The sequence below is a fragment of the Lipotes vexillifer genome, unplaced genomic scaffold (assembly GCF_000442215.2).
Source record: "Lipotes vexillifer unplaced genomic scaffold, Lipotes_vexillifer_v1.1 scaffold1117, whole genome shotgun sequence".
NCBI classification, from domain to species: Eukaryota; Metazoa; Chordata; class Mammalia; order Artiodactyla; family Lipotidae; genus Lipotes; species Lipotes vexillifer.
The window spans coordinates 386,208-402,475 of record NW_006778824.1 but is presented as its reverse complement, the minus strand read 5'-3'; the positions used below and the strand labels follow the sequence as shown (position 1 = coordinate 402,475).

Genomic DNA, 16,268 nt, shown 5'->3' with positions numbered 1-16,268 from the left:
TCCACAGAGAGCGTGTGCATGGGGAGCAGGTGCTGGAAGGCAAGAGGGGCACGAGGGTCCTTGGGGACAGTACCTTAAGGAGGGGCTTCCACGCCTGGGGGCAGGGCTGCTAGAGCATGGGGCCCAGACCCCTGGGGAGGGTGCCCCATGGGTGCTGGGGTCCCTGGGGTACCCCCATTCCGCCCCCCTGCCCGGGAAGAGTAGTGGGGCAGGGGCTGCCCTCAGCTGCTCAGGGAGGCGGCAGCACGGGGACGAGCCAGAGCGTGCAGAGACCAAGTGACAGACACGGAGTGACGGCCACCAAGTGACAGGACGGCACAGGCTGCCCCAGCAGCAGCAGGTCGGCGGTCTAGGTCCTATCGCCAGGAGAAACATGGTCAGAATATTTCGATACCGTAAAATGAATCTCATGGTCACTGGAAACAAAAATGTTTAAAATGTTTACTTAATAAATATTCAATTTAGTAAAACTTACATGCATTTTTGTTGCAAAGTATTATGGAGAATCTACAGAAACTTTCAAGCATAAAAATATATCACAGCAGGATAAAATTCTGGCTGAAGTTAGACAAGAATAACGAGTTTAAGGAAAATGTTACGATGAAGATTTCCGACTATGAAAAAAAATGTTTATGTGTTTTTTTCTAAATGATTGATAGTGGGTATCAAAACCACTTTGGTTTTTAGGTCCTTGGATATATTTACAGGAGTGACTAACAGCTTTATTTCAAAATGTCAATAATTATACCACGCCAGAAATTACATTCTTTGCAATTACTTACATTTCTTAATTTTTCAAAAATGTAGATGTCGACTTCAAAATGTACACGTGGTGTGACAGCTTCTCAAAATCTCTCAGGGAAAACAGGAGCTTTGAAAACCCATCCTGCACCACTCCCTCCCACCCCACATTCGGCCTGATCTACTGACAGCCGCTGACTGCATGGCAGAAGCCAGGAGAGAGCGTGCCTGGGGTCACGCGTGGCGAGGGCCCAGCCTAGCCTGGAGTACAGCCTCCCTGGTCACTGAGGGCGGCCAGGGGAGGGCTGAGGTCTGAGGCTCGGGGGTGGGCAGGGAGGGCGCTTGGGCTAGGACCTGCTTGGAGACAGAGGGAGGGTCTTGGAGGAGGTGGGGGTGAAGGAGAATGAGTCGACGGGTCAGGGAAGAGCAGCGAGGAGACGGGACTCCGCCAGGTCGCGGCCTTGGTCGTGGAGCTGACCGTGTGTCCAGGAAGCCTCTGCAGGATTCTGCAGCGCTTAAGAGTCCCAGGAAGCAGACCTGCTCACTGGGCATGTGCTGGACGTGCGGGTGGTGGGGAGAGGCTGGCGCAGAGGCCGGGGCGAGCGGGCCCTCGCGGCAGTCTGCTCGTGAGGACTCTTGGCCTGTTTGGAGCTGAGCTTGAAATTAACTTTGAGTGGTGCCCAGGACTGCCTGGACGTCCTTGTCCCATTTGCTCTGGGAAGGTTGGGAGTGCCTGATCTAGACTTGGTCTGATCTCGAAAGTAATGTCACAGTCATGTACCAACACTGACAAGCACCCACCATGCCCGAGGCACCAGGACACAGGGTGCCACGCCCTTCCAGGGAGCAGAGCTTGCCATAAACGCGGGCAAGTGTGCAAACACACAGTGAGACTCACAAAACACCCAGCAGAAGCTTCTGGTCACTCCACTGAACAAGGAAGACCAGTGACCACAAACGCTTTGGGGAAGCAGGCGGGTAGAAGGAAGGGCAATGCGGCCGCTGCCAGGTGCCTCCCTAGGGCTCCCGCCGGCCCCTCCCCACTGGCCCAGGCACCCTGGTCCCTGCTTGACTGAGGAGATGGGACATGCCCACTAAGTGCTTTTAGGCTGTAACGGCCAAAGCTGACTCAGCCGGCATCTACAGCCCATTTGTTCTGTATTTTACCCAAATTGGATGCACCTTTTCCCAAAGTAGACAATGCCATTAGGCCCGGAACCATTGGCGATGACACTGTTCCTTCAGTCAAGGGGTTTGCATGCCACCCCCCAATTCAGTCCTCAGCTCAGACCCCAGGCCCGGTTGCAGGGAGACCTGAGAACCAGGTGATAAAGTCGGCATCCTCCCTTTGGGCCCACAACAGCTGAGACCCCCGGAGGGTGTTTAGGCTGGATGGCGGGTGAGGGGTGTCAAGGCCACACGCAGGCTTCAACAGCCTTCGACGCCAGCCTGGGACGGAGGGAAGGGGCAGCCCCCTGCCCCTGCAGCACAGGGACCCTGCGGGCAGGGCGCTCGGCTCCGTGGACCCAGGGTCTGAGCACAGGATGCAGCTGGAGCCCCGGGGCTCTGGAGCAGGGCCTGCCTCCCTCTGAGACCGGGCGGTGCCCACCGACAGCCCAGGCGCCCATCCTGAGATGGGTCTTCTCCAACCGCTGCTGCCCTCACCTGCCCACCCGCCCACCCTGGCTGCTGCCGCCAGCTCCCAGACAGCCAGACCCACTTCTCTCAGGTGCCTTGGGTGTGCTGCACACGGTGGGGCTGCCGGCACCCCGGCCGCCAGACTGAGGCCTCGCTGCCCACGCTCCTCCCCTGACCGGGTGCTCCTCACCCACCTGGGGTCACATCGCAGGGTCCCTGGGGCCACGAGACCTGAGCCGGGATAGAATTAGTCCCCTGCATCCTCGGACCTGGCAGGACCTGCCGCAAGTCAGCTTCCTTCACCGAGGAGCATTTACGGAGTGGCTGCTGTGAGCCTGGCCGCAGTGCCCACCGTCTTGTGGGAGCTCTGACCCCCTGCTCTGCGCCGGGGGAGGGGGCCCACCCGTCACCCTCCTGCAGAAGACGTGGAGGCTGTGCTGTCTGGCTCTTTGCTTCACTGTGAGGGGGCACCCTCCCTGGATCTCTGCCAGGCTGGGGTAGGTGTGTCCTGCTCTCTGCCCAGCCACAGGCCCTGGCTTGGGGCAAGGCTCGTCCCTGTGCTGAGGAAACCCTGTGAAGGGGTTAGTCACGAACCAGCAGGACTGCCAAATTGAGGGAGAGCTTGTCTGTTCTTTTGCTTCCCTTTCCACACCGAGGAGGCAGCCTGGCAAGGTCTGGATGAAGCTCTAATTATTGGTCCCCCATCCATGGGACCCTAACTCAAGGAAGGGGTAGGCCAGACCCCGACCGCTCAGACGGGTCTTCTCCCTGGACTCTACCCCACTCCGTCCCCCCTGCCCGCCCCCCCCCCCCCCTTCCTGGTCCCTGGGTGCCTGGCCCTCCTGGGCACCTCTGCAGCCGCCCCTCCCCACCTCCTCGCGTGGACTGCGGCAGCCCCGCCCCTGCCGGCGGGGGCAGGGAGCGAGGGTGACAGGGTGGAGGGTGGACCACCCGCCCGGCACTCTCCGCGGGCTGGGCCGCGGCCCTCCCTCCGTGTGCCCACAGAGCCCGCGGCTGCCCGCGACGCACCGCTCAGGAACACCGGCCACAAGGCTGGCCCCGCCCCCAAATGGTGCCAACCGCGTACAGGCCTCCACCCCTCCCCACGCCCCGCAGTGCATCCCCCAGGACAGCGGCCAACGTCCCCGAGGGACAAAGTCCCCAGAACGCCCTTGGAAGCCCCAGTCGCCCCCAATTGCCCGGCAAAGTGAGCACGGCCTTGCGACTACCCCGACCCCAAGTCCCGCGCCCAGGTGCCCCCACCCCGGTCCCCGCTCTGGTGACACTGCGGCAGCGCGAGGGCGGGGCGCACCGGGGGCGGGGCCGGCGTGGGCCGCGGGGGGCGGCGCGGGGGGCGTTACCATGGCGGCCTTGCGCGCGTAGCCATCGCGGCTCGCAGAGCCAGAGCCTGTGCGCGGAGCCGACGGCCGGGGCGCCAAGGCCGCTGGAGGGGCGAGGCCAGGCGGGGGGCGCCGGCCTCGCGTAGATCTCGGGCGGCGGGTGCGCCTCCGGCCGGAGCGCGGCGGCTCAGGCAGCGACTGAGAGTGTGGCGCCGCCGGCGGCGCACGGAGGATGCAGGCCATGGACCCTGCTGCGGCGGATTTTTACGAGGAGGACGGCAAAGACTTAGACTTCTACGACTTCGAGCCGCTCCCCACTCTGCCGGAGGACGAGGTGAGCCCCCGACCCGCGCTGGGACCCCCACCGTTCCCCACGGAGGGGTTCGTGGAGAGTCCCCAGGCCCCCTGCCCCCGGGCCAGGTCCTGGCAGCAGGGGGATACCAAAGCCCTTCTCACCACCAGCACCAGCCTTTAACGTTTTCCCCCAGAGGGGACAGGACTGGGGGATGCCATCTGGGACAGCAGCGGGTGGGCTGTCACTGAAGACGTTGGCACCCTGCGGGGGTGGGCTCCGGATTACAGATGTTGGGGGGATGAGCGTGGGGAGCGCTTAGCCGCAGGACCCGAGCGCTGTATTCCTCCTTGCGGAGACCCTAGGAGGTCAGCGGAAGGCCCTGGCAGCAGAGCCCAGTCAGGCCAGACTGCTCAGGAGCTGGGGGCGGGGGAGGCCTCCATGACTGAGGGCTGATTCCTGCTCATAGAGGACAAAAGTGGCCTTCAGTCAGGAGCCCAAGTCCTGAACCCGCAGCCAGGGTGCAGAGGGGCCAGGGTCTCTGTCACATGGGGCTTCTGGCCATTAACTGGGCCACTTTGCCCGCGACTCTGTCAGAGACGCCTCCACACCCTCCTGGGTTTGTCCCTGTAGCTCTGGCTTCCCTGTAGTGCCCCACAGACTGTGTGTTGGGGTCAAATGAATAAACTCCGTGGCCCTTGAACAAGCCAGTCCCCGCCACACGAGAGGTGACCCCCAGAGGACACAGCTGCTCCCAAGAAGACCCTCTACTCTCCCAAGGCTGGGGGTCTGTGCAGATGCCCTCCCAGCCCCTAGCAGGTACAGGCGCCCATCCGTGGGGTCTGCTGGCACCGTGCGCCCTTAGCAGAGCGCTGTTGCAGTGTTGCCCTCTAAATGACAAGACCCTCCACGTGCCCATCTGGCCAGGCCCACCAGCGAGGCAGACCCGGCTAGCCCCTCCTGGGCTAGAGGGGGTTCATAACAGCTGAAGCTCTGGTCCCCAGGTCCCTCACCCTCAGCTGGCCCCTGCCCACTTCCCCAGAAGAGCTGGTTCTGAGGACAGAGGGGCTCATGCCCTAGAAGCGGTCCTTCTGGTGGCAGAAGTCTGTTGAGGAGGCTGCCGCGGCAGTGCCCTGGGGCGGGGCGGAGGGGGGGGGGTTGCTGCCTCAACCCCCCCACCCCACCCCGTGGCCTGGATTCGGCGAGAGAGAAGGCTGCGGAGAGGAAAGGCAAGGGAATAAAGAACCCTGTGGATATCTCCGTGGCTTTGATGGAGCAAGAAAGGGTGCTCCCAGCCGTCAGCCTTCAAACACTCCCCCCAGAAGGACGCATTTCTAAAGCGTCTGTTGGGAGACTCACGTCCCCCCAGATCACTCTCCAAGGCAGACGCAGAATATGTGGTTCTCCACGTGGGGCCCTCTGCACTGGCTGCCCCACACTTCCAGGGCCTCCTCCGTGCCTGGCACACCGAGCCAGTGACTGATGCCAAATAAACAGGACAAGCAGAGCCGGGATTTGGACCCAAAGCCTCAATCCCGAGCCCACCGTCTGTCCTGCGGCCATGCCCTGAGGCCTCCTCCTGGTAACAGTGTCCCCAGCGCCCCTCGGGGCTGGAGCGGCCCCCAGCCGTGCACAGTGCACGGGGCCGGGGGTCCCCATCATCCTGTGGCCGTCACCTCCAGGTGAAGTGGGACGCCACCTTTGCAGTAGCATCCAGCCGGGAAGCTCGGGGCTCCTCAAACTTCTCGCACCCTCCCTGGCGAGAGAGGCATTGCCTTTGGGTGTGTTCTCGTGAAACAGGAGGAATGTCCCTGCTTCCTGCACACATTGGGTGTGGTTGGTGTTGAAGGTTTTAAATCCCCGCCAGGGACATGTGACTGCCTAGCACAGCGTTGTGTAGTCAGGTTGTATCCGAAAAGCCATCCTGCGTGAGAGGAAGGAGGGCCATGCGGAGGAGCCCCCGGAGGGAACCGTGGCCAGGGACAGCGGGCAGCTTCCAGGGAGGGATGGTGGGTGCCAGACCCAGGACTGTACAAGCCACATGAGACACAGGCATTTGCTGGTTATACAGCTAATTATATCAACTGACCACAGTGAGCTCAGGAAATAGAACCCTGTGGACACCACCCCGCAGGAGCCCCTGGAACGTCCATGCCCTGTTGTGTGTGACCCCAGAGAAAATCCAAATTGCTGGTGGACATATGAGAAAATGTTTGACTTTATTATTATCAGGCAACACAAAATACACTCACTGCAAAAACCTTCCCACAAGCGCCAGGTTGGCGAGAACCAGAAAGCTGGACGGTGGCCCGAGTTGGCGGGGAATGGGTGGTAGCGGCCCTGCCCCTCTGCCAGGGTGTAGGGGGGATGGAGTGGACCAGCCTCTTTGGAAAACAGTTTGGCATCCGGTAGTGGGTGGGGATGCCTGCACTTGTGTCCCAGCAACTTCAGTCTGGACACCTGCCCCAGAGACACATGACCCATGGGCGACGCATGAGCACGAGAACTCAGGGCCAGAGACCACCCGGGGGGCGTGCTGAGGGGGCCGGCACCGCCCAGCAAGGTCCTGGCGGTCACAGCCCGCCCGGTCCCTGGCCACCTGCAGGCAGCACCACTGCATCGGTACAAGCTAAGGCCGGGGTGCGGATCAGGCAGACCCCAGGTCATCGGGAGGCAGGCGGTGCCACTGGCCTGCAGGGGCCTTCGGGGGGCAGGGCGTCTTCCAGACCCCAGACTCCCCCAAGGGATAAGGAGTCCAGCGCGGCATCTCTCCATCATCTGTGGGCCGGGAGCTGGGCTGGGCCTGGGGATCTGAAAGCAGGTGGGGAGCATTTGAAATATGCAGAATGACCCATGGGTCCTGTGGCCCCACATGGCCCTGGCTCACAGTCTGCGTCTGTGGGGCAGAAGCTCCTGCATGGCTGGCGTGTTGCCGTCACTGGACAGTGGCCCGCGGCAGGAAGCCAGCACTGCCCTGTAGGACCCAGACTGGCGACAGGGGCTGCCTTGGGAAGCCGCGTCCCTGGGGGGGGGGGGGGGGGGGGGGGGTTGCTGCCTCAACCCCCCCACCCCACCCCGTGGCCTGGATTCGGCGAGAGAGAAGGCTGCGGAGAGGAAAGGCAAGGGAATAAAGAACCCTGTGGATATCTCCGTGGCTTTGATGGAGCAAGAAAGGGTGCTCCCAGCCGTCAGCCTTCAAACACTCCCCCCAGAAGGACGCATTTCTAAAGCGTCTGTTGGGAGACTCACGTCCCCCCAGATCACTCTCCAAGGCAGACGCAGAATATGTGGTTCTCCACGTGGGGCCCTCTGCACTGGCTGCCCCACACTTCCAGGGCCTCCTCCGTGCCTGGCACACCGAGCCAGTGACTGATGCCAAATAAACAGGACAAGCAGAGCCGGGATTTGGACCCAAAGCCTCAATCCCGAGCCCACCGTCTGTCCTGCGGCCATGCCCTGAGGCCTCCTCCTGGTAACAGTGTCCCCAGCGCCCCTCGGGGCTGGAGCGGCCCCCAGCCGTGCACAGTGCACGGGGCCGGGGGTCCCCATCATCCTGTGGCCGTCACCTCCAGGTGAAGTGGGACGCCACCTTTGCAGTAGCATCCAGCCGGGAAGCTCGGGGCTCCTCAAACTTCTCGCACCCTCCCTGGCGAGAGAGGCATTGCCTTTGGGTGTGTTCTCGTGAAACAGGAGGAATGTCCCTGCTTCCTGCACACATTGGGTGTGGTTGGTGTTGAAGGTTTTAAATCCCCGCCAGGGACATGTGACTGCCTAGCACAGCGTTGTGTAGTCAGGTTGTATCCGAAAAGCCATCCTGCGTGAGAGGAAGGAGGGCCATGCGGAGGAGCCCCCGGAGGGAACCGTGGCCAGGGACAGCGGGCAGCTTCCAGGGAGGGATGGTGGGTGCCAGACCCAGGACTGTACAAGCCACATGAGACACAGGCATTTGCTGGTTATACAGCTAATTATATCAACTGACCACAGTGAGCTCAGGAAATAGAACCCTGTGGACACCACCCCGCAGGAGCCCCTGGAACGTCCATGCCCTGTTGTGTGTGACCCCAGAGAAAATCCAAATTGCTGGTGGACATATGAGAAAATGTTTGACTTTATTATTATCAGGCAACACAAAATACACTCACTGCAAAAACCTTCCCACAAGCGCCAGGTTGGCGAGAACCAGAAAGCTGGACGGTGGCCCGAGTTGGCGGGGAATGGGTGGTAGCGGCCCTGCCCCTCTGCCAGGGTGTAGGGGGGATGGAGTGGACCAGCCTCTTTGGAAAACAGTTTGGCATCCGGTAGTGGGTGGGGATGCCTGCACTTGTGTCCCAGCAACTTCAGTCTGGACACCTGCCCCAGAGACACATGACCCATGGGCGACGCATGAGCACGAGAACTCAGGGCCAGAGACCACCCGGGGGGCGTGCTGAGGGGGCCGGCACCGCCCAGCAAGGTCCTGGCGGTCACAGCCCGCCCGGTCCCTGGCCACCTGCAGGCAGCACCACTGCATCGGTACAAGCTAAGGCCGGGGTGCGGATCAGGCAGACCCCAGGTCATCGGGAGGCAGGCGGTGCCACTGGCCTGCAGGGGCCTTCGGGGGGCAGGGCGTCTTCCAGACCCCAGACTCCCCCAAGGGATAAGGAGTCCAGCGCGGCATCTCTCCATCATCTGTGGGCCGGGAGCTGGGCTGGGCCTGGGGATCTGAAAGCAGGTGGGGAGCATTTGAAATATGCAGAATGACCCATGGGTCCTGTGGCCCCACATGGCCCTGGCTCACAGTCTGCGTCTGTGGGGCAGAAGCTCCTGCATGGCTGGCGTGTTGCCGTCACTGGACAGTGGCCCGCGGCAGGAAGCCAGCACTGCCCTGTAGGACCCAGACTGGCGACAGGGGCTGCCTTGGGAAGCCGCGTCCTCTTGCCTCCCAAGCCCCCCTCCCAGCCAGGATGGGGGTTGAGTCTGTGCCCACACAATTGCAAGGGGGGCCCTCTTTCCTGCCCTGGGTGGTCTCCCCCTCAGATCTCCCCCCAGAGCCCACCCAGGCAGCGCCTCGCTGGGCAGTAGTGAGGGGTGAGGTGTGAGCTCCAGTAGGCTTTCTGGGTCTGCCTGGAAGGCTGGCTCTATACCCAGGAGATGGAGCTGGCTGGCAATGACCAGGTCAGGCCGCGTGGGCAGTGGCAGGAGGGAAGTCTCCCCAAGCCTGCAGCAGCCCCTGGTGGGTGCCCAGAGGCGAGGCTGGAGCACAGGCGTCTGGAGGAGCCTCGCTGGCTTTTCTGTTCGTAGCATGTCACCCCGCGCGCGCACGCGCGCGCGCGCACACACACACACACACACACACACACACACGTCTGTCTCGGCCCATGAAGCCCCTGCCAGCCTCCAGGCACCATCCCCTTGAGTGTGGATCGGGGCCTCATGGCATGAGGTAATGAGCTGCCCCTCTGGGAAGAGCACAGGCTCCCATCTATCAGGGCTGGAATTTGGGGGCGGGTGGTGGACTGAGGGGGCCTAAATGGCCAACACCTGCTTCCCGGTCTCTCCCTCTCCTTGTCTTTGGCCCATCAGCCAAGGCGGCCCAGCACCCCCGCCTGCCCTACTTGAGCTGTGGATTCAGGCAAGGAAGGGTCATTCTTCCTGCCTGGGCCAGAGCAGAATGGACCAGGGGGACGGGCTGCGGGTCCCAGAGGGAGGTGACCGTGGGCGCAGTGTACGGGATCCGTCATCATGTGGCAAGACCTGCCCTGGGTGTGTTGGGGGCCTGCAGTGTCCCTCGGTGCTGTCCTGGAACTTGCTTCAGCTGAATCTCGCCTTCCCGTTGTAACAGTGGGGTTTCAGAGGAGCTAAGACCAGTGAATGAAGGCATTAGCCACACGGAAGCAATGACTCAGGACCCATGGAAGTTACCCCATAGAGTCACGCAGAGAATCCCCCCAGCAGGAGCTCCCCTCAGTAGGTGCTCTCCCCAGCAGGTGCTCCTCATGAATGGGTGCAGGTCTCCAGCTTCCCCAAGGAGTTTCCACCTCACCAGGGCATCTTTCCACTGGGCAGGGGCAGCAGAGGCCTGGGCCTGAGCAGGAAGCCGTGCCATGGTTCTGCCCTGGGCTCCCATCTCCTGGCAGCACATCTGTCACAGCTGCGTGCCAACAGCCAGTGGAGAGTCAGCGAGGCCGCTGTAGTGGGACTGGCTCACTCACCCTCCTAAATAACCAAGCCCACGGGGTCCTCAGGCTGTTCACTGTGCAGGCCTCTGTGTGTACGTGTGCATGTGTGTGCGTGTGTGCACACTGTGCCCAGGTGTCTCTCTAACCAGGCCTCGCGGGCATCCCTGGGAGCCTCGGGCTCTCCTGAGTCGTGAGGGGTCCTGGGTGGGGCAGAGAGGCCCCCAGGTAGAGCCAAATCAGGAAGACCTTTTATCAGCGAACCCGGGGAACCCAGCCGGGAGATTTGGAAGCTGAGGTTTCTGGTTCACGAGCCTCTCTGCCGCCCCAGTCTAATCGTGTGCTCTGCTTTTTGCTATGCCCCGTCCACCCTCCTCCCACGGTCAGTACAATACGGGAGCCCAGCAAGGGGCTTTCTGCTCTCAGAGCTGCCTTTTCCTCATCCATCTTAACCACCACCCCGCAAGAGAAAGAGCTGGGAGGGCCCAGGAGGATGTCATTGAGCCCCTCCCTGAACTGAGAAGGAACAGACGTGGGATGAGCCTAGTCACACGGGCGGACCTGCCGCATACCCCTCCTGTGGCCCCCCTCCGCCGCCCCGCACACCACACGCTGCTTGGCCAGACACACACACAGCGGCTCCTCACGCTGCTGCTTTCGTTCTGAGTTTAAACCCTTCATCTCCTTTGCTGTGGTCAAGGCCCCCGTGCAGTACAGGTGGGAGAAGTTCGAGGGCAGGAGATGGTAGGCTCCTTTTAGGACCCGGCAGCTTGGCTACACGTGAGAACATCCTGTGTGCTGGAAGGATGGAGCAAGGAGGCTGGAGGGAGAGCTAGGTGCGGGGGGCGGAAGCAGGGGCACCTCTCTTCTGTAGCACCCCCAACTCACGCCGACCCTCCCCCAACTCACCCCAACCCTACCCCCTCTCACCCCGACCTCCACCCCTATCTCACCCCGACCCTCCACTCGCAACTCGCAACTCTCCCTGAGTCTTTGCCCTGCCCTCCGAGTCGGGTGTCCAGGACCTTTCCTGACCCTCCGGCCTGCTGCCCCAGGCCCCGGCTCCCATCCTGGCTCCCTCAGTCCCCTCCCCTCCTTAGGCTGGTGGTGCGTGAACACGCAAATACACGGAGCTAACAATGGGTGTCAAACAATGGGCAGAAAAGGGCTGTGAGGTACAGGGTGTCTGATGTGTGAGCCTGTGTATTGTGTGCACCCATTGATGAATGTGTTTGTGCATGTGTGACTTGTGTGAATACATGTGGGCACGTGTGTGGATGTGTGGGTTTTGCATGCCTGTGCATCAAAGTTAGTAAGTAAATGTGTGAGAGCTGTGTGCACGTTGGTGTGGGCCCGTCTATGCACACACACAGCTGACAGATTGTGTTAGCACGCTCTGTGCACACACGTGTGTGTGAGTGAGTGTGGGTGGCACAACCACAGCTGAGTCAGACCTGGAGGTGGAGCCCGCTGTGTGGGCGGCCTCGGAGTCTAGCTGTGCAGGAGCCACATGACTGTGTCCTCCACGTGCACCACCTGGAGCCGTTGTCCAGGCGGCTCTGCAGCCGTGGTGTCATGAGCATGTTCTCGCGTGTCCTGTGACTGTCGTAGGCTCACGTCACGTTCATTGGCTGGCGGCTCCCCGCGCACAGCTGTGCCTTCGTGGCAACAGCTCCATCTTCCCTCACCTGCTCGCAGGCTGAAAAGGTGAGGCTCCCTGCGTGCCCACCAAGGTCTATGTGCTGAGCCCGGGGGGCCGGGCCAACGGCAGGGGGCCGGGCCAACGGCGGGGGGCTGCACAGTCTGGGACGAAGGGCAGACTGGGCAAACACCTGCTCCAGCAGCAGCTGACGGTGCAGCGCATGCTCTGCGGCTCCTGACCTCCGGGAACCGTGGGATGTCGTCTGGTGGGGTTTCTTGAGATGTTGCCGAAAACCTCGTTCCCGACATAGAATGAAACGTTGCGGCGTGGCGTCTGCTTCCCGGGAGCTGTCTGGACGTTGGGGGCCGCGGTCTCCAGGCCCGCTGCCCCTCTGCCGGCGCCCGCAGCTCAGCCCAGGCCTGTCTTGCAGGAGAACGTGTCCCTGGCCGACATCCTCTCCCTGCGGGACAGCGGTCTCAGCGAGCGGGAGGCCTGGGCCGTGTGCCTGGAGTGCAGCCTGTCCATGAGGAGCGTCGCGCACTCGGCCATCTTCCAGACCCTGTGCATTACACCCGACACCCTGGCCTTCAACACCAGCGGGAACGTGTGCTTCATGGAGCAGCTCAGCGGTGAGGCCTGGGTGGGCGCCCACAGGGGAACGTGAGCGCAGAGTCGAGCGGACGCGGGCCCTCCCTGGGCCGCTGGTCCGGGAGCCAGGTTTCCATGGTAACCTGCTGGTACCTCCACCCCTCCCCACTGTTGTGGGGCTCGGGACGCGCTGGTTCTCACAGCTCCCCATCCCAGGAGAGCCTGGAGGCCTGTCTTCCCCAGTGACCCGGGTGGGAGGCAGTGGGAACGGAGGGTCGCCGTGTGACCCGGCGCCTTCTCTCCCCTTCCCAGACGACCCCGAGGGAGCCTTTGTCCCCCCGGAGTTCGATGTGACTGGGAACACCTTTGAGGTAAGTGGCAGCAGGCGGGCCAGTGCCCGGTCCCCCTCCGACCGTCACCTGGCGGCAGTGAGCGCCTGCGGTCGGCATGCCCACCTCTGTCCCCTCGGGTCCCCAGCGACTTGGCCGCAGCCGCACGCTTCTCACTATAGCGCGTAGCATGTTGTCTGAGTGCGAATTTACTATATTTAAGATGTTAAAAGCGTCTGAAATTACCAGTGGTGACTGACGGGGGTCACAGCTCCTCTGAGGGATTGGCAGGGGCAGTTCACGGCCCCGGAGAATCACCCACGAGAGTGAGAGGCAGCCACGCCTAGGACAAGACCAAGGTCACCGAGGCCTCCAGGGCCCCTGGGCACCCCCAGTGCAGCGAGGTGGGCAGGGGACCTAGAGAAGGGAGGGGGCCCGCTCGTGCTGCTTTTTTCCACTTTCTAAAAAGAGTCTCCTGCTGTGTCTTAGCTTCTGGAACTTCCTTTTATGTGATTTCCCTAGACTCCTCCGTACTGGGTGTCATGACCTTCGTGGGGGGAGGCCTGGCGGGGTCAGCGCTGCTCCGCGTGGCCTCCATGTGTCCAGCGAGAGCTACCAGCGGGCCGGCAGGGTCACTTGCAGAGCAGGGCAGCTCTATCCTGCGGGGCTGCCTGAGGTGCGCTCCCACCACCGCCCAGAGACCCCTCACACCCCCTCCTGCGGGATCGGTTCCGCCAGGATTGCCAGGGGTTGCGTTCCTGTCGGTCAGGACAGTGGGCTTGCAGGTGGTGGGGTGGGGATCCCCTCTGTGGGAGAGCCCATTTCTATCCAGTTGCTCAGCTTTTCTCCCTGTATTTTCGTCCGTTTTGTCAGGACTGCAAATGCCATGTCCACCTTGTGTCTCACTTCCTTGAAGGCAGCGGTTCTCAAACTTTTTGGTTCTTGGAACCCTTTATACTCCTAAAAATCACTGAATGCCCAAAGAGCTTTGTTTGTGTGAGTTATATCTGCCAATACTCACTGTATTACAGGTTAAAACGGAGAAATGCGTAAAATTACCTATTAATTCATTCAGTGACAACCGTAAACCCATTGCATGTTAGCACATATAATATACTTTCATGAGAAATGACAGTATTCCCCTCCAAAAAAAACAGTGAGGAGGGTGGCATCGCTTTACATGTTTGTAAATCTCTTGAATGCCCGGCTCAGCAGAGGCCTGGGTTCTCACGGCCGCGTCTGCGTCCAGTCTCCTGTGACAGCACAGGCCCGCGGCCCTGGCAGCCTCCATGGCCTGTTGCTGGGAAATTGTTTGGCCTCTGGAACCACGCTTTGAGAAAAGCTGCCTGAAGGCATTCTCTGATGGAAAAAAAAGTTTCTCATTTCTAATATAGTCCAATTATTGGTGTTTTCTTTCACTGTGTTTTTTTGTGCCTTAAGAAACCTTGCCAGCCTCCAGATCCACAGATACTTACTGACATTTTCTACCAAGAGTTTTAAAGTTTTGTTATTCACATTTAATCTGCCTGAGGCTGATTTTTTTTTAAATATTTATTTATTTATTTGTCTGTGCCGGGTCTTTAGTTGCGACCCGTCTTTTAGTTGCAGGATCTTTAGTTGCAGCATGTGGGATCTAGTTCCCTAACCAGGGATCGAATCAAACCCGGGCCCCCGGCATTGGGAGCGTGGATTCTTAACCACTGGACCTGCAGGGCCAGTCCCGAGGTGGATTTGTAATGTATGTGAGGCAAGGATCCAAGTTCATTTTTCTATATGGATAACCATTGCTCCCAGCTGTTAGTTGGCTGGCCCCGGTACACGCCACCTAAGCCATATACATCCCAGTTTCGGACAAAAATGGGTCTGCTTCCCGGGCCTCTGCCCTAGTCCATGGCGGTCTGCCCACCGCTGCACTAAAGCTGCGTTTATTGACCCCAGCTCCGCCACGAGCCCAGCATCTCACAGCGAACGTGCCCGGTCCCTGTTCTTTTCAGAAGCGTTCTGACTATTCTTAACTCTTTATTCTTCCACATAAATTTGAGAATTAGTATCAAGTTCCAGGAAAGCTCTGTTGGCATTTTGACTAGAGTGGCTCTGAATGTGCAGATGAGTTTGGGGAGAATTCACGCGCCTATAGTGTGTTGTACATGCAATAGCTCTCCATTTAGTTAGCTCTCGTTTACTGTCTCAGTAACATTTTAAAACCTTTATTGTAAGTTTTACTTGGATATCCTTTACTAGTTCATTCTCAGGAATGAGATATTTTCTGATTCTATTCTAAATGGGTGGTCATCTTTCTAATCACATTTTTTTGCTTTTGGGGGCAAGTCTACAGAAATGCAGTTCGCTTTAACATCTTAATCTTACATCAGCCATCTTGGTAAATTCTTTTATTATTTCTGATAACTTATAGTAGAGTCTTTTAGTTTCTCTATGTAACTGATCAAATCACTAGCAGAAGGTGGCAGGCAGTGTTGATACCGCTGTCCAAGGGCTTGGTGCCGGGTGCCCCTTCCAAGTGTCCGGAGTGGGCCTGGAGCAGCACTGTGACAGGGTCAGTGATTTCTCCACGATCCTAAGAGAGCTCTTCCCACCTCCCCACCCTGGATGACATTTGCAGCGGCCCCCTGAAGTCGCCACTGTGCCAGAGGGATGGAGTTCTATCAGGAAATGCTTCTGCGTACTTTGAAACGATCATCAAGATGTTAATCTCTCCCTTTTTTATTTTCTAGCATTAAATCAACCTTTCCTACTTAGATAAACCCAAACTGACTGTGTCCTGTTTTGTCTTTACTCTGTTGCATTTGATTGACTAATGCCTGCTTTGGGTCTCTGTGTATTTTTCTCGAGTGGGCTGGTAGTTTTCCATTCGGTTGATGTTTTTTGTTTGTTTGTTTTGCGGTCCGCGGGCCTCTCACTGTTGTGGCCTCTCCCATTGCGGAGCACAGGCTCCGGACGCGCAGGCTCAGCGGCCATGGCTCACGGGCCCAGCCGCTCTGCGGCACTTGGGATCTTCCCGGACCGGGGCACGAACCTGCGTCTCCTGCATCGGCAGGCGGACGCTCAACCACTGCGCCACCAGGGAAGCCCTCTGTTGATGTTTTTGACTCGTGTGAGCCCTCAGGACTATCCTGGCTGTATGTATATGCCCCTGCTTCCTTTGCCGTGTAATAGTTTATGTAAGAATGGGATGGTCTGTTCCTTCAAAGTCTGGTCAAACTTACTTATGAAGCCATCTGTTTCCTTGGAGCAAAGATTTTTAATTGCTGCTCTATTTTTAATAATTATAGGATATATCTGTTTTGTATTTCTTATTGAGTCAGCTTCTTGGTAAACCATATGTTTCTAAAAATTTACCCATTGTTACCTGTGTTTTTAAAGTTGCAGGTGAGGTCCTTTCTGAATCACTGCATCATCGTAGGTGCCCTGTTCCACTCCTTGGATAATTTATTTGTACTTTCTCTTGCCAGCCTTGCCGAGGGGGTGGGGTTATATATTTTCTTAGTTTTGTCAACAGAAATAATCAATAACAATTCATAATAG

The 16,268-nt window shown here is 59.4% G+C and overlaps 1 protein-coding gene across 1 annotated transcript in view; it reads left to right on the top strand.

The window, feature by feature from the left end:
- The first annotated feature begins 3,951 nt into the window (after nucleotides 1-3,951).
- The window catches only part of KNDC1 (kinase non-catalytic C-lobe domain containing 1), a 56,366-nt gene continuing 44,049 nt past the window's right edge, over nucleotides 3,952-16,268 (top strand). Inside the window, exons 1-3 of the mRNA XM_007452011.1 lie at nucleotides 3,952-4,053; nucleotides 12,239-12,437; nucleotides 12,709-12,767. Of these exons, the coding sequence (XP_007452073.1) occupies nucleotides 3,952-4,053; nucleotides 12,239-12,437; nucleotides 12,709-12,767 (360 nt within the window). The remainder of the gene's footprint in view (nucleotides 4,054-12,238; nucleotides 12,438-12,708; nucleotides 12,768-16,268) is intronic.